The 27,993-nt window shown below is 32.9% G+C and overlaps 1 protein-coding gene across 24 annotated transcripts in view; it reads left to right on the top strand.

Moving 5' to 3' along the window:
• The first annotated feature begins 474 nt into the window (after window positions 1–474).
• Window positions 475–27,993, top strand: part of LOC120278945 (putative disease resistance protein RGA3) — a 46,690-nt gene continuing 19,171 nt past the window's right edge. For 4 of the 24 annotated variants that reach the window (XM_039285709.1, XM_039285708.1, XM_039285702.1 and 1 more), the window contains exons 1-8: window positions 475–11,274; window positions 11,380–11,432; window positions 11,605–11,922; window positions 12,032–12,247; window positions 12,331–13,845; window positions 13,979–14,373; window positions 14,479–14,852; window positions 15,076–15,178. In XM_039285709.1, coding sequence (XP_039141643.1) covers window positions 8,391–11,274; window positions 11,380–11,390 — 2,895 coding nt within the window. In that variant the 5' untranslated portion in view covers window positions 475–8,390 and the 3' untranslated portion in view covers window positions 11,391–11,432; window positions 11,605–11,922; window positions 12,032–12,247; ... (2 more) ...; window positions 14,479–14,852; window positions 15,076–15,178. Of the gene's footprint in view, window positions 11,275–11,379; window positions 11,433–11,604; window positions 11,923–12,031; window positions 12,248–12,330; window positions 13,846–13,978; window positions 14,374–14,478; window positions 14,853–15,075; window positions 15,179–15,283; window positions 16,909–27,993 lie in introns of those variants that run through there. The other 20 variants (XM_039285707.1, XM_039285706.1, XM_039285692.1 and 17 more) reach the window with 20 other exon arrangements.

Below are 27,993 nucleotides of genomic sequence, written 5' to 3'. Positions count from 1 at the left end.
CCGAAGAAAAGCTGAGTTTGGTGTAGTTTAAAGTTAATTGATCCCCAGGTGATCATTGTGAGTATTCCGTGGGGAAGACCTGAATCAGAAAGGAAAGTTAGTTGTTCTTTGTCTCCACTCCATCCGACGGGAATTTCTCTATACCGGTCTTTCTTTTTTCTGTTTTTATTTTTTTGTTGTTCTTTTTTTGTTTTCCTAGTTTTCTTCTACAGCTAGTAGATTTTTCGTAAGCGTGTTTTTCTTTTTAGTAATAAAAGGCTACCTCTAGGAATACAGAGTCTTCTCCTACAGCGAGAGTGCGTAACAGTAAAGGGCTGCCTCTACTATTTTTTTAATTTTTTAATTTTTTAATCAATGCTCCTAATATAGTGATATTAAAAAAAAATAAAATCAAAACAATATGTATTTCTATAAATACTGACTGCCTGGCACCAAAAGTGAGAATTTTTTCTAACCTCATTAGTTTAAGTATGAGGCTCAATTTTAGGGATTTCTTTTAGGGTTCTTGCTCTTCCTCTTCTCTAATTGAGCCGATGATTCTTCTCAAATGCTCCATGATCCTTGATCCTTGATCCATGAAGGCATTCAGGTGATGATGATCTTCATCATTGGAACTTAATTGGAGTAGGGTTCCTTAATCACCACCTCTTCATTCTCCTCCCTCTCGCCATTTCTCATCCTTTGTTCATCAACTATGGCGCGGCAGCTCGGATGCCCCTATCCCTTCTCATCGCCTTCACCACCACCTTCTCCATCATCATCACTATCATTCCTCTCTTTCCTTCTTTATCTATACATATATATATATATATATATATACACACATACAAACAAACATATGGGTGGGTTGGGCAACCGCTGCAGCCATGGATTGTTTGTTTGGGGATGAATGAATGTGCAGAGATTGGAGATTTGGTGAAGGTTGGGAGTGATTAGGGTTCCTTAAATCTGATGTTTTGATACCGGATCTGAGCCTGGTTCTTTATTTTTTCTGCATTTATTTTGTTTTTCCATTTGGTTTTTGATGATCCTTTGATTTGTGTTTTAGTTTTCTCTCTTGATCAAATCCTTCTTTTTTTTTTGCTCATCTTGCAAGTTATAAAAAAATATATACAGTCTTTGTTATGTGGAAAGTAGAATATATCAAAGAGGGATTTTGTGGCAAACCATTATGAAATTAGGATCATTATGTTTATGTAATGGTGTTGTTAGGATTCCAATTTTTGTTCTTCATGTTATATTTGAAGAATAATTTCATCTCTTTAGAGTTTAGAGGATGTGTTGATCATGTCAATAAGTGCCTTTTACTATTTCTATGTTATGTCTTGAACTGCTTCTCCATTGAATCCTGTTCACTGTACACTGTACACTTGATAATCAAATTTTTCTTAGAATTGTATATTGCATTTTAGCATTGGCATTTACAGGGATATAATTGCATTTTAAAATCTCATCATTATGTATATATATATATATACTAATTGTTATTTTTAATGGATCTTAATGGAGAGAATAGTGCCAATTGGTTGATTTGAGAGATTCTTATTCATGTTTGATTGACCATGCTTGTTATTATACTTGTTATGTTACTTTATGATGTCTATATTACTCATAGCAATCAGGATTTCAACATTTTCTAATGCCCTTTTAGTTTTAGTTGATTTTTAAGCTGTTTTATTGTGTAAGCTTCTTTTTGCTCTTTGTTGAATACAGAGTTCATGATTTAGAATTTTGAGTTAACCAGTTCGATTGAAATATGGTTGTTGTTTCTAGAAAGATGAATCTTGTTAGGTGTGCCTCGAATTTATTTACACTTTTAGCTTGCCTACACATGTAATTTGAGATACATACATTTAATATCTATTGGTTGCTACATTGGTTGCAAGTTTATAAATAGATGGCCTCTGTCTATGTTAAGAGCACCACCAACACATCAAAGCCAAATGAGTGTCTTTCAAAGTGTTTGAAGTATTTGGGTTTGTTTGGGGTTTTGGGTTGAGAGAGGCATTTGAGTGTTGGGGGTGTTGATGATGATTTTACAAACAGAAATAACACTCAAATGCCTCTTAACCCCAATACACCCAATTACTCTAAACATTATAAAACACATTCTTTGGCTTTAGTGTGTATTTTCTTTTGAATACTTGCTACTTCATGATTAACTCAAATGCTTTTTTAACCTAGGGCATGCTTAAAAGTATATATTCCTAGAACAATTTCGAGCAATTTAGTACTTTTTATATTTGCACAATGCATTTATACAAATTAATTCAGCATTGTTTTTCCATACTTGATGCTTAAATTAACAAGTATGGTTGAAACAGTGGCACAATTTTATTTTCTCTAGTTTGTTTTGTGCGAATTCTAGTTAGTTTGGGAAACTTAAATAAATGAATCCAGTGAACTAATTATTGCAAAGCTATGTGTTTCCTTTGTTGTCAATATAATAAAACACAATGTGTGCAGTCTTTATTTGTCAACAACAATGGATGAATCATTCATACTTGATATGCATATACTGGCAACAAAAGACTTCGGTTCGCAAGACTTTTCATGGCGGTTAAGGTACTGTTTTGGTATATCAATATTTATTTGCAAACATTAGAGCAATGGATGAATCTTTCAATATTTTTTCATTCCAAGATATTGTAATTAGAGGGGGTACATGCTAATTAACTAGGGTTGGCAGGCCCAATCTGCTGAGTTGGGTTCATCAAAATAGTTGGTAAACTGGACCTGGTTTGCCCTTTAGCTGGGTTTGATGTGTCAGGCTAACCCTGGCTTAGAGTCACTCCAATGGTTGAATTGGAAGATCTGTAGGGTCCGTTTCACCTATAAGAGAATGAATCCGGCCCGACCTAGCTTATCTTAGAACTTGTTGGGTTTGGTTTCTAGCCCGCCGGACTCGGTGAATGGTAGAATGAATGTAGTGGGTAGGAATTGAACCTTGTCACTCAAAAATTAACATAACATTTTAACCAATTGAGCGGTGTTATTAAAAAAAAACTATAAACTTCCTTTTTTAAATTTTTTTAAATAAAAAATAATTTTAATATATCATAAGAATTTAAGACAATTAAAAATTATTTAAAAATAAAAGATTTGTATCTAATTGGATGAGTAAATGAGTTAAGTGCAATTCTTGTGATTCTTCTAAATTTCTTACATGTAGTCTAATAGTAACAAATACTCCAAGAAGAGGCCATCCTCATGGCATGCTCTGTAAATACCAGCACTCTTCCTCAATTCTCTTTAGTTTTCATTATGAGGCTCAATTTCTGGGATTATTTTTATTTTATTTATTTTTTTAAGGGTTCTTGCTCTTGTTGTTCTTCTTCTTCGTTGATTGAGCTGGTGATTCTTCTGAATGCTCCATGATTCATCAATGAAAGCAGTCTGGCGATGATGATCTTCATTATTGGAGTATGGTTTCTTAATCACCACCTCTTCCTTCTCCTCCTCTTGTCATTTCTGATCCTTTGCACATCAACTATGGCGCGGCAGCTCGGATGCCCCTATCCCTTCTCATCTCCATCTTCATCACCATCATTGCTCTCTCTCTCTCTCTCTATATATATATATATATATATATATTTCTTCACAAACATGTGGGTCTGTTGGGTAACCGCTGCAGCCATGGATTGTTTGTTTAGAGATGAATGAATGGGCAAAGTGTGGAGATTGGTGAAGTTGGGGGGTGATTAGGGTTCCTTACATTTGATACTTTGATGCCGGAAATGAGCCTGGTTCTCTATTTTTTGTTTTCTGCATTTATTTTTTTTTTTTATGTGGTTTTTGATGGTTCTTTGATTTGCTTATTAGTTTGCTCTCTTGATCTAACAATCTTATTTTTTGATTTTACTCATCTTGCAAATTTAAGAAAAAAGGGATAGTTTTGGTTATGTGGGAAATATAATATATCAAAGATGGATTTCATGGCAAATTATTTATGAGATTAGGATCGTCATCTTCTTGGAACAATGTTAGGATTTTAATTATGTTCTTCATGTTATATTTGAAGAATAATTTTATCTCTTTAGAAGGTATATCGGTTATGTTAATTGGTGCCTTCAACTATGTGTTTATTATGTTCTTGTACTGCTGCTTCTTTGAATCATGTTTACTGTACATTTAACACTCATGGATCAAAGTTTTACTTAAAACTGTACATTGAATTTTGAAATCTCATCACTTAAAATGGAAAATTGTGCCTATTGGTTAATTGAGAGATCCTTATTCATGTTTGATTGACCATACTCACTGTTCTACTTAGTATTGTACTTTAGTGTTGTCTATATTCCTCTTAGCAACCAGGGCTTTAACTTATCTGTTATCTTTTCAGATTTTGTAATGGCTTTCTTAGTTTCAATTAATTGTTAAGCTGTTGTTCTATTTTTTAAGTCTTCTGTAAGCTCTTTGTTGAATATAAATTTAATCATTTGATTGAAATATGCTTAGTTTTTTTAGAAAGATGGATCTTATATAATCTTTTAATTACTGTGCATGTCCTATGTCATCCAGAAGAGTATTTATTCGCATATAGTGAATGTGTATATTACAAGCAGAAAAGGATTTTGCATCAAGAATTTATGATACATTCCAAATTCCATTATGTATATTCCTTCCATTACTAGTTGTGGAGGTAAGTTTTTCTATTTAAATATTAAAGTAACACTTAATGCATTTGTTTGGGTGCATGATTGACTCAAAATGTTTGCCTAACTCTGATTATTCATTAAGGTATAAATTCTTGGAACATGCATGTACAGACATCTATTAGTCAATTAACTTGACATGATTGATTCTCAAGCAAGTTTATATATATATATATATGTATATATATAAATTCACACATGCATGTATACAAATTAATTTGGTATTATTTTTTATACTCAGTAATGCTTTTAGTTATTTTACGATGCTAGTTGACGTAATGCTCTCAGTTCTATTTTTTTTAATTTTTTTTTATTGTTGTCAAACTCTTAGACAATACTAAATGAATATATACATTTTCTTCATAAGTCTATTGTTATTATTCTCACAGTTTCTTGTTGATTGAGATCGAATATATCTTCCTTTTATTTGTTGTTATGTTTTATCATAATTTAATTATAGAAAGAGATCGAATAAAAAATCTGAGAAATTTGGATATATGCTTGTATTTTGCGTATAAATTTATTTGTCTGAATATCATTTTAGGCATGTATACTCTTATAAAATGTTTTTTTTAAATATATTAAAATAATAATATTACCTAGGATAGAGGTGGTTGGAGATTTTAAGGTTCAGGATCCTAAGGAGACTAAGCTATTATGTTTTTTTGTTCTTTTAACTTGACCATAGTGACCTTTAGAGATATACATGCAAATATAGTATTTGTGTTGTATATACTACATATAAATAATTTTTCCATTAATTTTATGTCTGTTATTTTTATTTGGTCATATTAATTTGTTTTACTTAATATTTTTTGTCCATTAACAATTATAAGATATGATATTTGGCTACGAATAACTTTATCTTTATTATTTTTTGGTCTTGAATTTATTTATATAGGAAAAACTTAGACATATATTTGAATGGTCATGTATGAGAAAGGTAGATAGGTAATGAAAGGTGCCACAGCCCATCTGAGAATGTAGCTAATTATAAAAGAGAAGATAATGTAGTTAAATTAAACATATTGTCATAATATGGCCTTCATGCAAGTCCTGCATTTGGCTTCCCCAACTTGGCTAACATATTATCATCTCTTTTCTCCAACTCCTCATGATGATCAATTCCGCTTGCATTTAGAGTGTAGTGCTCAAGCACTAGATGATTGCTTGCAAGTATGTCCATACTGATTGTTCCTCCAACAAGTACTCCGCTTTGTAGCCTATGCAACAAACAAACAAAGCATGTGTTTGCAATTCATCAAACGACCATTTTCCTATGAAACCAACCTTGTTGAAGATATCAACTGGTATGTATATGACTCATCAAACCTCTAAATTCACTTATTCTGTTTTTTTTCTCATTATTATGATATGTATGCCTTTTGGTGGCATAGCCACATGTGAAGAGGACGAAAGCTTGAATTTGAAGTAGGCCACCAGACCATCGAAGAATGGGATATGGACATGTCTGACTTGTTATTTATGATTTGTATCTTTGTTGTTTCATGTACTCAATATGTTTTGAATTATTTATTTAATCTATTTTATGATTAGGAATTGTGCTCATCACTTGTTATAGTTCTATATGTCGAGAATTGTATGATATGTGTGCGTTTCCTGAATTGCTTTTCACGGGATGGAAAATATGTAGGTAAACACATACTGAAGTATATGATAATTTGAGAGTTCAAATTAGTCTGTTTCAACTTGAGATGATGTGAAAGAGTACGAAGGCGTGGTATGCTTTGGTTTCTCTCGAACTTGATGCTTTCTTTAATTTATAGTGTGAGTTGAGCTTGAAATTGGATGATCTCCTTGTACTTGTTATAGCTTAATTAATTTGCACCTTGAGTTTGGAGATTGATAGAGTAGCATGCCAGTTCTTTAATAATTGATTACCTTTTCTACTTCTTTTTTTTTTTTTTTTCTGAACAAAAGTGTGTTACAATTTCTCTCTACATACAATACTACTTTTTTTAAGGAGTAGTATTGGTTTTCACTGGAGGAATGGCTGATAAACATTTCTTTTAAGGCAAATAGTGGTTTTATTTTGACTCAACCGCAATTGGTTTCTGCGTGAGTCTAGCTGAAACTCTCCTTATTTCTTGAGTTGAATTGATTTCTACTTTTGTTTATTTTTCTGAATCAATTGATGTATGCTTTTCCTGCATTGGTTTTTGTAGTAAGATGGTATGTAGACATATTTAGGATGGTTTGAGAATTCATAGATATTTAGGGGAAAGACAGGCATGATATTCAACTTGAGACATGGACTGCTTCTTCCTTATTTCCTTAATTTTTGAGGTAAGTTGAGCTGAAACTAGATCTCTTTGTACTTGTATGCCACAGCTTAATTTTTGAGATTGATATGTATCAGCTACTGATAAAAGTAAAATTTTTATTCGGTATTGAACAGAGTATTAGAGGACAAGTATATGGATCCCTCAGCTGCAGTAGCGCAATCTGATGAGTATAACTACAATTCCTTTAGAACAAATGAACAAATGTTCAAGAAGATGATTCTGAGATGAAGCATGAAAATTTCCAATTCTTATTCCACAGATGAGACGTGTTGTGCCTATATTTATCAATAAAAGAAACCATGTTAAAATATAGACAGTAAAAGTAATCAATTTTGAAAATATTGACTTGGATAACTAAATTTAGCCTGCTGTGCATTTATTAATTAATGTTAGTTGAGAGTTGCTTGCTGCATTTATTTTCAGACAAAATTGAAAAACCATTTTAATAACTTTGCTTCATCAAACACCTCACAGAAGCACACATCTGTGATGCATCTCTTACTTTAAAATATTAAAGAAATAAATTTCCATCCAATTACCTAGCTTTTGGCTGGCATATATTGATTGAATTTTTTTTTTTTTTAACCAAATACAATAAGTACATAAACAGTCAACGGTGTTGTGAAGCTTTTACATAGAGATTGAGCTGTAAACACATTTCTTACATTTCTAACTTTAAGTAATGAGAGTCCCACGACTTAAGTTTTTTAAGTTTTTTTTACCATGGAGTGAGCACAGTAGGACCAAAAACCCTCATTGAATTGAATTTTAATTTTATCCCGTGAACAATTGAGTTTGCATCTAGGACCACCTACCTATATTTATTTATATATATGTATATATACAAGTCATTGTTTTTTGCAGTCCTATCCTCTTTAAATAATCTGACTAGCATGCCCCACTGCAATTTAATATGGTAAATTAATGTTTAATGAGATCCACGTTGAATGATTTGTTAACTAATTTCAAAGTTATACAAGAGCTGTCATCATGTTCAGTTGTTGACATTTTTTTTTTTAATTATAATTCCCGTTGGCAGAACTCTTATTTTAAGCATTGGATGTCTTACACTTAATTTTTTATTGCAAGTGATAATATTTTTATTTAATTGATTTCATTACATGATTAAAGGCTGGGTAACTCGTTCATTGCCATAGTTGCAACTGATCATTGGAGACCTGCTCTTTTGGCAAGAAGAAGAAGAAGAAGATCATGGCGATGATTGTGGATGCATTTGCAGGAAAGCTGGTGGAGAGGCTCACTAATATCATTGAAGAGAAGGCCATCATGGTGTTAGGCGTCAAGGATGAACTCCAAAAGCTTCAGCGAAGGATGAAGAGGATCGCATGCGTGCTCAAAGATGCTGAGAGGAGAAGTATACAACAAGACGAGGCTATCAAATTATGGGTCGATGAGTTGAAAAGATTTTATGTATGACGCCGAGGACATCATTGATCTTTGCATGATTCAGGGTATGGGCCTCTTGCAAGATGATCATCATCATACTCAGCTGGCTGAGTCAAGTGCTGCTGCTTCCACACGGGTACGCTGCTGTAACTTTCCTCTGTTCTCTTGTGTGCGCAGTGTGCCATTTCGCTATGAGATTGCTGATAAAATTAAAAGTCTGAATGATAGATTAAGTGAGATATCTGACGATAAAGATAAGTTTCATTTCATAATTTCTTCTAAATCAAGTGATGATTCATATGTCATGAATGAAGCTTCCTATTGGCAGAGTTCTTTCTTACCAGAATCTGACATTGTGGGTTGGGATATTATAGATGCTACTAACAGTCTTGTTGAATTATTAGTCTCTCAGCATCAACAGAAATGCCGCCTTTTTGCCATTGTTGGCATGGGGGGTATCGGCAAGACTACTCTAGCTCAATTGATATATAATGATTCCAAGATCAATGATGATTTTGTGTTGCATTCATGGATTTGTGTTTCAAAATTTTACACATCAAAGACTGACTTGCTGAAGGAACTCATAAAAAATGTTGGAGGTACTTGTGGAGAGGCAACAACAACAACAGAGTTACAAAAAATACTTTGTGATGTTTTACATGGGAAGAGCTTGTTTCTGGTTTTGGATGATGTTTGGGATGCAGATGTATGGATTAATTTAATCAAAAAGGCAGTTGAAAGAACGACAAAGTGCGGGGTTGTGGTTACGACAAGAGACAGGAACACTGCTATAAAAATGAAGGCAATTCATATCCACAATGTCAACAAACTACCTTTGAATTTTGGTTGGGAATTACTATGCAAGAAAGTTTTCACAAATAATGATGAGGGCGAGATTCAGAGAATGAAGGATATAGGAATGCAGATTGTTGAGAAATGCGATGGCCTTCCGGTCGCAATCAAAGCCATTGCGGGTGTGCTTATAACAACTGAGCAAAATAAAAGAGAGTGGGAGAATATACTTAACAGTGATGCTTGGACTATTACAGGACTTCCAGAAGAGCTCCGAGGAGCGCTATACTTAAGCTATGATGCCTTACCTTCAGCACTAAAACATTGTTTCCTTTATTGCTCTTTCAACCCTCCTGACCGTTCATTGTTTTATGAAGATCTTGTCTGTGAGTGGATTGCAGAAGGTTTCATAGAAGCAAATGGAGATGCATCAATGGAGGATGTTGCAAAAGGCTATTACATGGAACTGATTAGAAGGAGTTTTTTACAACCTGATCCTAATTATGCTAATATGTATAAATGTACAATGCATGATTTGTTGCGAGCCCTTGCTATATTTTTAATAGGTGGTGAAAATCTTTCAGGAGATCCTCAAGCATCACAAAGCAATGGTTCTATGATAAAATTACGCCGTTTGACAATTTCAAGTAACAGGGAGAGTGTGAGTATTCCACGTCTTGATTGCCTTAGAAATCTACGGTTATGGACCCCTCCAAGTTTGGACACGCAAATAATTGGAAGCTTTAAGCAATTGCGAGTATTGGTTCTCAATGGAGTTGGAATTAAGAATATCCCCAACAATATTGGGGATTTAGTACACTTAAGGCTTCTTGATCTGGATGATACAAGAATATGCAAACTACCGGATTCTGTTGGAAGTCTCATCAACTTGCAGTTCTTGTCACTTGCTGATTGCGAGGCTTTGGATATCCTTCCGAGAAGCATAACTAGTTTATGCAATTTAAGAAGACTCTATCTTAACAACACTCCTGTGAATTATGTGCCAAAGGGAATGGGTAAGTTAGAACATCTTAATCATTTGGCAGGATTTATTGTTGAAGACGCTGATGGTGACAATGGAGAGGGATGTAGTATGGAAGATCTACAAATGCTTAAAAATCTTCGTCACCTTCAAATAGACAAGTTAGAGAAAGCAAGTAAAAGTACTGCTGTACTTTTAAACAAGTCTCACCTCAAAACTGTTGTGCTTTGTTGCACACCCAATGTTGGTGGATGTAATCAACAAAAGATGGACAGGATTGTACAAGTCTTTGATGAGCTATGCCCACCAAAATGCCTTGATCGTCTACAAATTCTTAACTATTTTGGCGAGAAATATCCACAGTGGATGTCATCCAATTCCATCAGTACAGCTCTCTTAGAACTGACTTCATTGCAGCTTATTAATTGCTATAACTTTCCTCAGCTTCCCCAACTTGGACAACTGCCCCAACTCAAGTATCTAAAGATCCAGGGGGCAACTTCAGTTATATCAATCGGCTGTGAATTTCTCGGCAATGGAAAACTTGCAGCCAGTGCCTTCCCTAAGCTTGAATACTTAATTCTCTGGAACATGACTAATTGGGAGCAATGGTCACTGGTCAGCGGAGAGGAAGACAAGAAGATTGACTCTAGCAAGCTAATACACTTCCCCTGTCTCCAACTTATTAGCATTGATGGCTGCCCAAAGCTGAAAGCTTTTCCAAGAGGCTTGAATCATGTGCCAAAATTGTATCTTGTAGGAGCTCACAGTCTTTCAAGGATCTCTGATCTACCTGCCTTGAGAGAATTGAAAGTTAGAGATTGCCCAATGTTGGACTGTGTTGAAAAGCTTGAGTCTTTGCAGAGCTTGAAGATAAGTGAACATGTTGATAATCTCCCTAACTGGCTGATCTCTTTTCTCCAGCAATGTGAAAAGCATCACGCCAATCGATTCCATTTGCATTTGACATGCAGTGCCCAAGCATTGAAGGGTTGTTTGAAAGGACATACCTATTGGTGTTTCCTCCAGCAAGTTCCACGCTTGGAAGCCTATGCAGAGAATGAAAGCATGTATTTAAAGTACACCAAGGAACCATATTCCTACCAAACCAACCTTGATGAAGACACGATTGGTATGTATATGACTCATGAAACCTCTCCTGTATATTTTGTAACTTGCAAGTGCCTTCATTGTTTACGGGAATTATGATGCTTACCACTTATTTTGGCCTATGCAGATGAGGACTAGGATGAAAGCTTGAAGTTTAATGTGATGTAGGCGTCATGATTGGTAAGGTTTGCTGCATCTCTAATCTTGCATGTTTCTTATTTTTTTCCAATATGGTTTAATTTATTTAGTTAACTATCTATTTGATGATTAGGAATAAATTAAACTCATCACTAGGTAATTCTTTCTTTAGAATTGTGATACATGTGTGAGTTTACTGTACTAATTTTCACAGGAGTGGTGGGTAAACATATTCAACAGTGTCAAAAGGCTCATGATAATCAAGAGAACAACAGTTTCTTTGACTGGCTCATCTCTTTTCTCCAACAACATGAACAGCCTCATGACATTTACTTGCTCTTGCATTCGGAATGCAGTGCTCAAGCACTTTAGAGTGGAGGGATGTTTGAAAGGGGGCGCTCACACTAGTTGTTCCTTGAGCAAGTTCCCTCGTTGTAGCCTACACAGAGGACAAAAGCATGTATTAATTTGAAGCGCATCAAAGATCCATATTTTTATGAAGGCAATCTTTTCTTGAAGACATGACTGGCTGGTATGCATTAATTACTCGTGATATATATCTTCATATGCTGTGATAATTAGTGCCTATCTGTTTATTAGAAATATAATAAGTTTTATGCCCAATTAATGGTTTATGACAGTGGAGATTAAGAGGATGAAATCTTTTATTTGAATTCGACTTAGAGGGCCCAATTTTATGCCCAAAGGTTCTTTCAATCATTAATATACGAATCAGAAAGTATAGTGGAGCATGATGGGAGATCTTTCTCTTGATGTATGCTACTCCGACAAAGATTTGGGAGGGATTTTTGGGTTTTTGCAAGTAATGTGACTACATTACCTGTAAGCTAAATTTGGTAATTTTGATTTTTGATGTTTGATTCATGTTTTCTAACATGTCGAATTCTAATAATAAAAGAGTCCATTTGATATTCAACAGGGTGGTGGGATGTTGTGAATGTTTGCACATCCGTCCTATGACCATAACTAAACTATGCAAGGCTCCTTCTGGAAGACACTCCTTTGAACTGCATTATTAAAGGAATAGGTAAGTTGGTACATCTCAATAATCTAACTGCATTAAGATGTTATTAACAAAGATACACAGGGAGGAGAGGGATGCGACTTGGAAGAGTTACTAACACTTAAAAAAGCTTCCATAGCTTCAAAATCGACAAGCTGGAGAAAGCCAACAAAGTTGCATCAGTATTTTCTATGCCCAACTATAAAGGATATAGTCAACAACCAGGGATGAACAAGCGTGCAGAAGTTTTTGATGTGTATCCCTTCTCTTCTTCACCTGAATATTTTGCATCTTGCTAATTGCAAGTTCCTGCTTTTGGCGCCTCCAGCTTGGCTAACTGGGAAGAATATATGGTCCTTAAATGCCTATTATTGTGAAACATGCCTAACTAGGAAGAATGATCATTAAATGGAGAAGACAATGAGAAGTCTAGAAAGCTATTGTGGCTCTTCCCCAATCTCAAGAAAATTGTCATTCTTATTTGCCACAAGCTGCCTCTTCCAGGAGGCTTAAGCAATATGAACATTGAAGATTTTGGAAATTGGTGGTGTTCAAAATGTTTCAATGATATTTGATCTCCCTACCTTGAGATTTTCTGGATGTTGTGGATTGCCCAATGCTGGAGTGCATCTAGAAGCTCGAGTCTCTTCAGAAGTTGAGCTGATATATTGATCATTGAGAGAAGAACATTAGTCTCTCTGTGTGGCTCATCACTTTCTTCCAACACCATGAGAAGCCGCAAGACAGTTACTCTCATTTTAATTTCAAGTGCTTTTCACAAACACTGAAGGGATGTTTCAAAAGGAACTCGTGTTGGTCATTCCTTGAACAAATGCGCTGTTTCAAAGGGACAGAAACATTTGCTTGAAATGCACAAAGGAACCATTTTCTCATGAAAGCAACCTTGTGGAAGACATGACTGGGTTTGCATTACTCATGATATATCTCGATTCTTCTTGTTTTTTTTTTTTTGCCTTCTCATTCTTCTTCTTCTAGATATATATTGAAAGTGCCTGTATGACTGGTAATATGACTTATTGCATCTTTAATCTTCCATGTATACAATCTGTTGTGAATTATTTATATATCTATCTACCTACTTCATGATTTGGAACAAAACTTGTCACCAGCAATTTCTGTCTTTAGAATTATGATGCATTTGTTTTCACTGTATTAATTTTTACAGGTGGAATGGTGGGTAAACATATTCTCCAATAGAGTGAAAAGCCTCATGACAATCGCTTCTTTTTGCATTTGGAGTGCAGTCTCAAGTAGAGGGGGGATGCTTGAAAGGGCATTCACACTGGTTGTAACTTGTTCCTCCAGTAAGTAGCCTGCCTTGTAGCCGATACAGAGGACAGAAGCATGTACTTAAAGCACATAAAAGAACAATATTCCTCTGAAACCAATGTTTTCTTGAAGATATGAACGGTAAGCGTTAATTACTCATGATATCTGCATATTGCATCTTTAATTTTATTATTATAAATTAAGCTCAAGAAAATAAACTTGTTCTATCTTTAGAACTGTGATAAGTGTGTGTTTTCTGTATTGATTTTCACAGGAGGAATGGTTGATAAACATGTCTTTAATGGCAAATATGTGACTTTATTATGACTCGACTTTCAGCTTGAGGTGATGGTTATTATGGAGTAGTTCATGTCCATTGGAGCGAGGCATGGCTTTGGTTTTTTAAGTTTTCTGTGAGTTATGCTGAAATTCTCCCTATTTCTGGAAATGAGTTGATTTTCTTCTTTGCTTATTTTTCTGAACAATTAATGTGTAGGAGCTTTTTTCCCCTAGGAATTAATAATGTCAGAAAATAGGGTGGATCATGCTACATGAGGAGCTATCTTTCTTTGTATACGAATCAAGTCTTTGATGAAACTTAGTGTGGGAGTGCTGTTCTCTTTTCTACAGTAATGTCAGAGCTATCTCTGTCTTCTTTTCTCTGTCCATGTGCGTGGTTTTTTTCCTGAAGTAATGTGACTACATTGCCTTCATACTAGATATATATATTATATCTCTGATAATTCTGATTTTCAAAGGTATGTATGTCTTTAGGTGGCACAGAAACATAGGAGGATGAAATCTTGAATTACAATTAGAGACCAAAGAAAAGAATTGTGGACATGTATGACTTGATGTATGCGACTCACTGCATCTGTAATCTTTCAATTATTTAGTCTGTTTGAATTATTTGTTAGCTCATTAACAAAGAAGGCAACACATATATTGAGGATTGAGATGTAAGACCATTGAAACTTTATTGAGTTTGAACTCATCCTAGGCCTGTGAGCCAAAGCGAAGCTGCCAATTTTCACAACCAAACTCTAATAAGCAGAGGATGTTTTGATGTATAATAATTTGATTGCTCAAATTACTTGGTTTCAACATATGATGGGCAAGAGTTATAGACCGAGGCATGACATGCTTCTGTGAGTTTCTTTCCTTCATGCTTTCTTTAGTTTTCAATGTGAGCTGAGCTTGAAACTAGATGATCTCCTTATATGATTTTACAGCTTAATTAATTTACATCATGAGTTATGGGCATATGGATAGATTAGCATGACACTTGTTTAATAATTGGTTTCCTTCTTTATTTAGTTTCTGAACAATATGTGAGAGTTTCTTCTGAGTTATATACATCTATATATGCAGATAATTGGGAGTGGGATTTCCAATACTGTGGAGCATGCTAAGACTTTTGTCACTAAATTCTGCTTGAACCTCTAAGGGGGAAAGTGTGTTTTGGCCGATGAATGTAAATATGATAAAACCTTTATACAGTATCTAATAATTCTGATTTTTTATTTGTGTTTACTGAAATATCTGCGCTAATGATAAATTCCTAATTGATATTGAACAGGGTCTATGTGGATATGATGGGCAAGAGATGCCACAATCCTTTGGCTACAATTCAATTTAATGTAAGGGATTTATTCTCGAACTTTATATATTCACATCCTTCAAACTCCTTCAGAATCAATGAACTAATGAACCAATCTTGAAGCCTGGATTCCGGCTCAACAGTGAAAGATTCATATGCGAAGAGTTCATAGATGTGAGAACATGAAAACTTGCTAGCACATCAAATTCTTATTCAACTGAGGTTTGTTACTGATTTTTACAGGTGGGCTGACAAAAGAAGAGTTTACATACTTGTGTATGACTTGATGAATGAACCGCAAAATTGTTTGTTGTGACTTGAACAAAGGGATTGAAATGAATGTTTTGAGTTCTTTCTCCTCTTTCTTGTTCTCTTTAATTTTGTTTGTGACTTGAACTGAAACTCTTCTCATACTTGTCATAGCTTACTAGAATTAACCATTGTCCTCTGTTTTCGACCATTAACAACAAAAAGATGCATCAAGAGCACTGCCAGTTCTTGAATTGATTTCCTTCTTTGCGTATTTTTTTCTGAATAATTTGCAAAACTTTCTTTCAATGATTGATACGCATATAAAAAAATACATCAGCGCATGATGAGAATCTCTCTCTATATATATGCTACTCTTACATTGCTGTATTCTTTGCAAAATAATGTGTCTACAGAGCCTTTATACTATATCTGATAATTTTGATATTTTGATTCATGTGTACTGAAATATCAGCCTATATTAATAATAATAAAAAAACTGTCTATTTGATATTCAACAGGGTTGTAGGAGGTGGTGAATGTTTGCACATCCTTCCCAGAAGTATTACTTATAAGCAATGCAAATTGAAGGGGGCTCCATCTCAAAGACATTCCTTTGAATTACGTTCCCGAAAGAATAGGTTGGAATATCTCAATGACCTAACAGGATTTATGATCTGAGAGGGGTGCAACTCAGAAGAGTTAGTTACCTACTGACACTTAAAGAGCTCACTTAACCTTCAAATTGACGAGTTGGAGAATGGCAACAAAATTGTACCTGTGCTTTCAATGGCTAAGTCTAAAGGACATAGCCAACAACAAGAGCTGAACAAGCTTGCGGAAGTCTTTGATGTGTTATCCCCTCCATCAGCCCCTGAGAACCTAAGGTTCCATGTGTCTTCTTTGGTTGTAAGTATCCAATGTGGATCTCTTCCGGTTCTCTTGTTCACCTGACTATATGTTGCATCTTGTTGAGTACTGCAACTCCTGCATTTTGCTTCCTCAGCTTGGCTCACTTCTCAACGGCAATGGAGACACTTTGACTGCATGCCTTTCCTAGGCTTAATACCCATAAATTGTTGTAGAATATGCCTAACTGGGAAGAATGGGCATTGAATGGAGAAGGACAACGAGGAATCTACAAAGCTCATCTTGTTGTTCTTCCCCAATCTTAAGGAAATTTTCATTGACATATGCCACAAGCTGAAGCCTCTTAATTCCAGGAGCTTTAAGTCATATCAACATTGAAGATTTTGGGAATTTGTGGAGATCATTATTGGGGCGTTTGGTTGGATGTAGTTGAAAATGCAGTGGATTTGTATTTACAAATCCTTGTATTTGAAAATTCAGGAGAGTCAAATCCAGTGTTTGGTTTGATGTATTTATAATGATGGATCACAGAATTTTTTGTTTGGTTGGAGGGATTTGTAAATTTGAAATTTGGAAAACTGGTTTGATGTAATAATTAATATAAATTATAAAATATATAGTTTATTTTATGTAAATATGAATTCAAATTTCAAATATTATGAGTAATTAATATAATTAATATATACTTAATTTATTATAATAAAATATAATATATTAATTATTTATTAAAATAATTAATATATTATAATATATCAATTATATACTATATTTTTAATATTAATTACACTATAATTATATTTTATTTAATATTTTATAAAATATAATTATAGTGTAGTTAATATTATGAGTAATTATTATCATTAATATATACTTAATTTATCATAATAAAATATCATATATTAATTATTTATTAAAATAATTAATATAATGTGTATTAAATTAATATATATAACCACCAAAAAAATCATTTATCAAATTAATTAATTATATAATTTTATTTGTTTATATTCTAACTAAATTCTAGTTTTTTAAAAAATAATTTTAATTGAAAATCCAAATACTGGATTTGGAACTACATCCAATTTGGATGTAGTTCCAAATCCACCAAAATCCAACTAAAGAGGATTTGCAACTCCAGTTGCTTTTTTAAATCCACCTAACCAAACAACTTACTTCAAGGAATTTTGTAATTCCAACTACAAGGAGTTTTAAATACTACCAAACAAACACCCCCTATGTTTCAATGAGCTCTGATCTCCCTACCTACCTTGTTGAAGACATGACTAGTTTGTATTACACATGGTGTATCTCCATATTTTGTGTTCTTCCTTTTCTTCTCATTCTTATATATATATATATATATATATACATTGGAACAGATTTAGAATTAGTCCCACATCGACCTCTTGCTCTAGAAGAGTTTTATTTATGTGTTTTGCAACTCAATTCTACTGTGTTGTATATGTGACAATGTGGTGTTTCATAATTCTTTATTATTGCAAAACTCATCAAATTCACGTTTGCAATACTCCAAACCATCATCTATTAGGAGACTGTTGATCTTTTTTGTTTGTTTTTCAATCAAAGCCTTGAATTGCTTGAAATTAACAAACACTTGATCTTTGCTGTTAAGAAAATACGCATCATCAATAAAAGTCTACAAATATCTAAAGACACCTTTAAAAACTGGAGAGTCCCCAAAGATTAGAATGAATATAGGGGCCGTTTAGTTCGCGGTAATGTAAAAGGATTACCATGTGTTACGTGCTAATCTAAAAATATTACCACGTTTGGCATTGTATCAGTGGTAATCTGTATGGTAATATCACATTACCAACTTATAAATATTACCAAGAAAGTGGTAATTCTATTACCACCAAATTTGGTGTCTATCTTGGATTACCGTGGTAATCTTATAGCTTTTTATATTTTAACAAATTGATTACTATGAAAGCCAAAGTAATAAGAGTTCCCACCCAAACATGGTTATATTAAATTACCGTAATATTCCCACCCATATAACATTCCCAATCATATTACCATGGTAATCTCGTTACGTGGTAATATGTCATTACCACGAACCAAACGGCCCCATAAGGTGTGTTTGGATGCAAGGATTGATCCATTTCTTGGGGATCAATCCTTGTGGCATATGCATGCCCATGTTTGAGCATGCACCAAAAGACATTGGAAGGGATTGAGGGGGGAGTGGATGCCCCTCAAACCCTTCATTCTCATCCCCTTCATTTTGGGGGATTGAGCATGCCTTGATGAGGTATTGACATTTTTACCCCTTATAATATTAGATTTATTTAAATTTTAGTGATTTACATAGTATTTATACATTATATTTACATTGTATTGGTGGAAATTAAGAAATAACATCATATACATTGTATTTATTTTTAAAATATTAGATTTATTTATATTTTAGTGATTTAAAAATAATTAAATTTGGACATTTGTTTATTTTAAATAAAAATAATTAAATTGTATTTGTCAATTAAAATGTATAAATTTAAAAATTTATTTAGAAAATGAATACATTAATAACTCATTTAAACTTTTTTTTTATAGAAATTGGAGCCATTTAATAATTTTTCAATTAAGATATATTATTTTAATTAAAATATTAGAGAGTATAAAAGTAATTTTACTAAAAATTTTTCCTATACTCTCTCATATTCCTATCCTCATTCCCTTCAACAAGATATTACACTTTTATTTTCATCCCCAATCCCCCTTTCCTATTTATATCCAAATCCCCTTCCTCATCCCATCCCCATCCCCATCCCTATATTCACATTCCCTTCAACCAAATGGACCAATAATCAACTGTGCCCTTTATCTGATAAATCCTACTAGTAATGAACTTCACCCAAGTTTGCTTGCCAAGTACACAATGCTCACAAAAGTCAAGCTTCCCAATGTACTCACCAGACAACAAACTCTATTTGCTCAACACTGATAAACCTTTCTCAATTATATGCCCAAGTCAGATATGCGATAACTCGGTGTTGTTAGAATATGGATCAATTGATGAAGACACTGCCACAATAGCTCTAACAGTAGAGCCATCCAAGAAGTGTATTCCCCTATCCGAGTGTCCATGCATCACAATCAAAGCACCAGAGAATATACTCTCATAACTCTACTGTTACTGGAGTACCAAAAAACTTTTTTGTTCAGTGAAGTTGTTCACACTATACGTCAAAACTGAAGAAGTTCTAAGCTTTTCTTCCATGAAAATTAAGATGTTGCTTGTGTGCTATTTCCATATTTACAATGAAAATAAATGTCAAAATAGATAGTACAACTAATCAATTTGAAAATTTTATTGGGGTCGTTTGGCATTGTTGCTAATTCTCAATTTCATATTTTGGAAATAAAACTAGTAAAATATGTTTGGCACCTTATTTTTGTTTTAAAAAAATTTGGCAACAATCCTTATGTTTAAAAAAAAATATATATTTTTATGTTTTTAACTTTTTTGAAAACGTTTTCAAAACCCCACCTCTCTCTCTCTCCAGTGGCTCAAGGCTTATAAAGGCCTAAAGCCCAATCATAAAACTGGCTTAATTAGTTAATGAGGAAAAAAATTATTAAAAAAACCACAATGTAAAATAAAAAAAAACAAAATGATTGTCACCAAAACAAACAACAAAGAGTAAATAAAAAGATTATAGAATAAATTTTGTTAATAAGGAAAAGCCTTCTTTTACATAAACCTATAGTATGTGTCATTCAATTAGGTAAATCGAAACCTTTGTATTTTATGCTAACAAATTAACCAAGTTTATCCAGCATTAAATTCTATTGTCTAGGAATAAGATCCAGCATGACATTGGACCGAGTATTTAAAAGTTATTTAGTTGACTTGATATCATCTTTGTATCTCCAAAACACAACGTTATCAGTGAGGCTCAACTAATTTGACAAAATAAAAGTTGATCAAACTCCTTTGGGAACACAACTTGAGCTTCATAGCAATTGCAAATGTTTTATTTTAACTTATAGGCATGAATAGAAATCCTTCGCCAGCTATGAGTATCGAAAATAAGAACTCAATAGCAATTAACAAAGATAAAAAACACTAACGGTATAAAATAATTATAATCTTAATTTATAATAGAAGTTAGAAAATATGACCATTAGTTACTCACACCTACAATTGTTGTTTATTTAGAATAGATTGGTTGGTTGGGAGAATATAGAAAATTAATTATGCATGTTTATTTTTTTTATTTTTGGAAATAGATTTGTTTGTTGGGAAAAGAAGAGAATTAATTATACATTAAAGTAAAAAAATTAAGAACTTAATTGGTTAGTTTTTATTTTAAAACCCTAGTTGATGAAAGATTTGAAATTAGTACTCCTTTCCTTCCTTTTTATCTGTCATTTTTCTAACATCAAGAAGCATTTATTATTTTTTTCCAAAATTATCCTTAACACTCTATTCAATTCTCTTCTGGAATTAAATATGAGAGAGAAATGTGAAGATATAAATTATGGGTAATTTTGGAAATGTAACTAATTTTTTATAAAATTTTGTGAAATAACTAAGTTTCTTGGTATGTGAGATTCGGTTAATCACGACAGATAAAAAGGAACTAAGAGAGTATTAAATAAAAATTTTAAATATAAATTAATTGTACAATAAATAATTATTATGATTACAAGGATACAATTTTAAAATTTTTAAAAATTTAAAGTTAACAATGATACTGCAAATTTAATTTATAAGTTACTCCCTCCGTTCCTTTTTATCTGTCATGATTAACCGAATCTCACATACCAAAAAACTTAGTTATTTCACAAAATTTTATAAAAAAATAGTTACCTTTCCAAAACTACCCCTAATTTATATCTTCATATTTCTCTCTCATATTTAATTCCAAGAAGAGAATTGAATAGAGTGTTAATGGTAATTTTGAAAAAAAAAATGCTTCTTAATGTTAGAAAAATGAGAGATAAAAAGGAACATGGATTTGTGACAGATAAAAAGGAACGGAGGGAGTATTATGGACTCATACATAGTTTTTATTGTAATTATAGTGATAAAATTTTAAAAACTATATTAGTTTAAACTTAGATATGGCCCCCTTAATTCCAAGGGCCTAAAGTGATTGCTTAATAAAGATACAATCCAAATTCTATTCTTCTGATTTCATTTAGAAACGTAGGGGATAAGAAAGAATGAATATCGACCGTTCCAGTATTGCCAATCATGACAGAAAAATGAAAGAGAGGGGAAACATATATATGTGAGGATTGGCTTTACCCGAGGTCTATCTTTGAAACGCCTCTTCTACTCTCTCTCTCTCTCTTTCTCTTATTTTTTTTTTCTCTTTATCTTATTGGTTTTTTTATTTTTATTTTTAAAAATTATTTTTTTACAATTTTATTTTTTAATAATATTTTTTAACAAATTAATAATAATAATCTAAAAAAAATATATTTAACAAAAATATTTATAAAAATGCATTATTTGTTATGTTGATATTTTACAAATAAGATTATGTAGTGTAAAAAAATTATATTTTTTTGGAAGTATTTGTGCATTATTGTTTGACCCTTGGTTTTTATAAACTTGGATATAAGGTATTTTTTATCTGTCATGGTTAACCAAATCTCACATACCAAGAAACTTAGTTATTTCGCAAAATTTTATAAAAAATTAGTTATCTTTTCAAAATTACCCCTAATTTATACCTTCATATTTCTCTCTCATATTTAATTCTAAGAAGAGAATTGAATAGAGTGTTAAGGGTAATTTTGAAAAAAAATAGTAAATGTTTCTTGATGTTAGAAAATGACAGATGAAACATGGATTTGTGACAAATAAAAAGGAACGGAGGGAGTATATATATATATATATTTTGTAAAAATTTATTGTTTAAGCTATTGACTTTTTATTTGATCTCCCAAAAAAATTTATGACTATGTCTTTATACCCCTTCTCCCTTTTTATTTTTTAAAAAATTTGATAGGTCCAATTCAAGATGTTATTGATTTTTTTAGTTTCAAATGATTAGCGCAAAATTATTATGATGCTTTTTATCAATTTTTTTTTTCAAATTCATATTTTTTATATAATTTTTTAAAGTTTATTTATCACATTAGTATAAACAAGTAAACTAAAGTAAAGTAATATAAAAAATAAACTTTATAAAAAAAATATATAAAAAATTTGAATTTGAAAAAACTAATAAAAAAGTTTTAAGGGAAAGTTAAAAAAAAAACCTTCATGGTTCCGGGATTTGCAAAATATAAAATGTGATTTTTTTTATTCTATGGTGTGTGGTTTCTCAGATTTGCAGAAAAATGAAAAACCATTATTAAGTCATTAACGGTGTTAACTCAAAAAGGTAAAATCGTTATTTCATTTAAAAACTAACTTATATGATATAATATATATATATATATATATATATATATATATATATATATATATATATATATATATATATATATATATATATATTAAGTTTATTAATTTCTTCCAAAATTCTACTAAATAAAAAAATTTAAATTCTAAAATCAAACAAAATCGTGTTGAAAGAAACATATATTTTATGCCACATGGCGTTTTTTTACATGAAATATATTATGCATTATTTAAAATATATTTTGTAATTAGTTTAGTCAACTAGGTTTACAGCTGTGTCTACGATTATATCATTGAAAAAGTGCTAAAAAAATTAAAACTTTGCTTGATGATGAATATAGACGTTGCCAATGTGCTGAAAAAAAAAAAAATATCAAAACTTCACTTGATGATGAATATAGACGCCGGCAATTTATTTTACTTTGAATCTAGAATTGTAAATAATATATAAAGAACATGTGATTCATTTGATCAGAAGTAAGAGGAACAAGCTAACAAGCTGTAACAATTATTGAAAGATTAATTTTGTTTCTCATGTCATATGCTGCTACTAATCCACTTGTTAGTTCCGGTGATGTGGTTTATGATTTAGAGGAACACTCACAACACTAAAAAAAGAACACGCACAAACCAAGCAAGAAGGAGACACACAAGATTGGTAACCCAGATCGATATTCACTTGCCTACGTCTGGGGGGCCAAGCACGGAGATAAACAATCCACTAAAAAAGGTGAAAAATAGATGAGTATGAACACTTGTCACTCACTCTCCCAACAATAAAAATCACTACCTCTCTAGATTGTCTAGTACTCACACACTCTCCTCCACAAGTGACACATTACAATCTATGAGCAAGGTAACTTATATAGACGCCTCAACGTCCTAAATATAGTACATACTTCTTTTAGAATCTCCGCGGCTACTAATTTAAAAACCTGCCAAAATTAGCTGTTGTAACTCCTGTTGTAACATGAATTGCAACATGGCCCTAACTGCTGACTTGACTGAGTTCTAGTTACGTTGCGGATGACCTCAAGACTCATCAACCTCCCGGTCATGCTTAGTCCGAGTCGATGCAGCCAAATCTCCCGATTCTGACTGCTGGCAACTAGCTTACCTCCTCAGTTCCTCATCACACAGTCCCTCGTAAGGGGCGCAAGTTCTTATGCGTCTTCCATGAAACTTGCCAAACTTAGTCTTCAATCTTCCAAGTTTGGTCTTCAAAGATTCTCCAAACTTGATCTTCAATTCACCAAAGTTTGGTCCTCAAATCTTGCCCTTAATAGACTTCAATCAATCTCCATCAAGGATTCTTCAAATCATATCTCCAATTAACCTTCATTCATACCATGAATAGATATTTCTTCAATTAAGCTCCATCTATATTTAGTCTCCAATCACATCTCCTAAATATGGTCTTGATATGATCTTGTCTTCAAGTTGTGGCATGTTTCCAAGAATAATTTCACAAAGATCTTCAAGATATTTTCCTCCATGTTATAGACATACTAAAAATAGCTCCACCAAGATCTTCAAGATGATTTGACTTGCAAACCAAGTCTCCTTGCCATGTCACCATGCTTTCCATGTCATCAATTATGCTTTGTCACCATGGTTGCCATGTCATCTTGCCTTGGTGTCAAATCATGGCAATTAAACCTTCAATCATGTTAAATGAAATTGTCAATATTCAATGCATCATCATAATATAGAGTTTTTCTAATTACATGACATCAAATATTTGCTAAAAATTGTAAAAAAAAAAAAATCTTCAAAAAAATAGGACGAAGCACATTAAAGTAAAAAAAAAAAAAATTCTAAATTCCAAGCATAAATTATAAAATCCAAATAAAACACAATTACATGAAGGTTGGGAACTTTCCAACACTAACTTAAGCACAATTAAAATTAATTTTTTTAAGAATAATTCAATTTATATTTTCAATGGTTTATTTGCTTTTTTTTGTTTATTTTATAATTTTTTTCAATGTCATTAACTCTTTTTTTTTTCTGAAAAAGTGGATAAACCACATCTATTCCAAAAGAGCAACGAAGTACATATCTCTACCAAGAGTAGAGGAAGAAAAACCAAAAACATACAAAACGACCACTAGGAGTGGAAACAAACACACACCAACACGAGGACACATCACATTAGGACGCAGCCTCCACAAGCATGAGAACACAAAACAGGAGGACACAGCCTCCACAACACTCATCACCAAAGTCGCCACCCCTCAGTCATATCTTGTGCCTCCCTCGGCGGCGAGCTCACAGTATGCTCTTTAGTCCTCGGTCCCAGGAACTCCAAACTGCGACGGATACACTTCAAAGAGTCTTCCAACTTTCCTTGTGATCTATCCGTGGCTGAAGAGCACCATAGTAAAATCATGCGGTCAAGACTCAAGATAACATCATGACCATGTAAAATATTGGCGTTAAAAATACATTCATTCCTAGCAAGCCCGATATTCCATACAAGTGCTTTCACCACCAGAGCACCAATATCCCTATGGGAATGTCAAACTGACATCCTCCAAGATCCCCAAAGATAGACCAAAGAGGGGGGGTGGCTAAGGTAATTAAATTCAACAATCAACTAAAATAACCCTAAATTTGACCGGTGAAAAAGTAGTGGATGATTAGGTGATCCACCGATTCCACACCCCATGGCAAAGCATATAGTCATTAACTCTACTTACTCTACTGTTTTATTTATATATTTGTTTTTTTAACCAATATTCCTAATAAAGTGATATTCAACAAAAAAAAAAAAAATAAAAAATAAAAAATAAATGTATTTCTATAAACACTGCCTGCCTGCCCCCCAAACTGAAAATTTTCTAACCTCATTAGTTGAAGTATGAGGCTCAATTTCTAGGGATTTGTTAGGGTTCTTGCTCTTCCTCTTCCCTAATTGAGCCGATGATTCTTCACAATGCTCCATGATCCATCCATGAAGCCATTCAAGCAGTCAGGCGATGATGATCTTCATCATTGGAGTAGGGGTCCTTAATCACCACCTCTTCCTTCTCCTCCTTCTCGCCATTTCTCATCCTTTGTTCATCAACTATGGCGTGGCAGCTCGGATGCCCTATCCCTTCTCATCTCCTTCACCACCACTTTCTCCATCATTCCTCTCTTTCCTTCTTTATCTATACATATATATATATATATACACACACACATACAAACAAACATATGGGTGGGTTGGGTAACCGCTGCAGCCATGGATTGTTTGTTTGGGGATGAATGAATGTGCAGAGATTGGAGATTGGTGAAGTTTGGGGGTGATTAGGGTTCCTTAAATCTGATGTTTTGATACCGGATCTGAGCCTGGTTCTCTATTTTTTCTGCATTTATTTTTTTTTTTCCATTTGGTTTTTGATGATCCTTTGATTTGTGTTTTAGCTTGCTCTCTTGATCAAATCCTTCTTTTTGCTCATCTTGCAAGTTATAAAAATATATATATAGTCTTTGTTATGTGGAAAGTAGAATATATCAAAGAGGGATTTTGTGGCAAACCATTATGAAATTAGGATCATCATGTTTAAGTAATGGTGTTGTTAGGATTCCAATTTTTGTTCTTCATGTTATATTTGAAGAATAATTTCATCTCTTTAGAGTTTAGAGGATGTGTTGATCATGTCAATAAGTGCCTTTTTCTATTTCTATGTTATGTCTTGAACTGCTTCTCCATTGAATCCTGTTCACTGTACACTTAACACTTGATAACCAAATTTTTCTTAGAATTGTATATTGCATTTTAGCATTGGCATTTACAGGGATATAATTGCATTTTAAAATCTCATCATTATGTATATATATACTAATTGTTATTTTTAGTGGATCTTAATGGAGAGAATAGTGCCAATTGGTTGATTTGAGAGATTCTTATTCATGTTTGATTGGCCATGCTTGTTATTATACTTATTATGTTACTTTATGATGTCTATATTCCTTATAGCAATCAGGACTTCAACATTTTCTAATGCCCTCTTAGTTTTAGTTTATTTTTAAGCTGTTTATTGTGTAAGCTTCTTTCTGCTCTTTGTTGAATACAAAGTTCATGATTTAGAATTTTGAGTTAACCAGTTCGATTGAAATATGGTTGTTGTTTCTAGAAAGATGAATCTTGTTAGGTGTGCCTTGAATTTATTTACACTTCTAGATTGCCTACACATAGCATTAACCTTCATCATGAATGTATGAATACATGTAATTTGACTTCAGTCCTCATTCTTTGACATGCATGTATAATTGCATTACCCTTCATTCTTTGAGATACATACATTTAATATCTATCGGTTGCTACATTGGTTGCAAGTTTATAAATAGATGGCCTATGTCTTGTTAATAGCACCACCAACACATCAAAGCCAAAGAGTGTGTTTCAAAGTGTTTGAAATATTTGGGTTTGTTTGGGGTTTTGGGTTGAGAGAGGCATTTGAGTGTTGGTGGCGTTGATGATGATTTTATAAGTAAAAATAACACTCAAATGCCTCTCAACCTAAAAATCCCAATACACCCAAATACTCTAAACATTTTAAAACATATTCTTTGGCTTTAGTGTGTATTTTCTTTTGAATACTTGCTACTTCATGATTTACTCAAATGCTTTTTTAACCTAGGGCATACTTAAAAGTATATATTTCTGGAACAATCTTGAGCAATTTAGTACTTTTTATATTTGCACAATGCATGTTTACAAATTAATTCAGCATTGCTTTTCCATACTTGATGCTTGCTTAAATTAACAAATATGGTTGAAACAGTGGCACAGTTTTATTTTCTTAGTTAGTTTTGTGCGAATTCTAGTTAGTTTGGGAAACATAAATAAATGAATTCAGTGAACTAATTATTGCAAAGCTATGTGTTTCATTTGTTAATATAATAAAACACAATGTGTGCAGTCTTTATTTGTCAACAACAATGGATGTATCATTCATACTTGGTATGCATATACTGGCAACAAAAGACTTCGGTTCGCAAGACCTTTGGTATGCATATACTGGCAACAAAAGACTTCGGTTCGCAAGACCTTTCATGGCGGTTAAGGTATTGTTTTGGTATATCTATATTTATTTGCAAACATTAGAGCAACTTTAATGGGGAGAATGGTTGAGCTCAATGTGCTCTCAACCATTAAACTCTTTATTATAAGAGTTTGGTGGCCACTGAG

This window comes from Dioscorea cayenensis, chromosome 16 (assembly GCF_009730915.1).
Source record: "Dioscorea cayenensis subsp. rotundata cultivar TDr96_F1 chromosome 16, TDr96_F1_v2_PseudoChromosome.rev07_lg8_w22 25.fasta, whole genome shotgun sequence".
Taxonomy (NCBI): Eukaryota; Viridiplantae; Streptophyta; class Magnoliopsida; order Dioscoreales; family Dioscoreaceae; genus Dioscorea; species Dioscorea cayenensis.
Note: the sequence above shows the minus strand (reverse complement) of the source record. Positions and strands in the feature narration are given on the sequence as shown.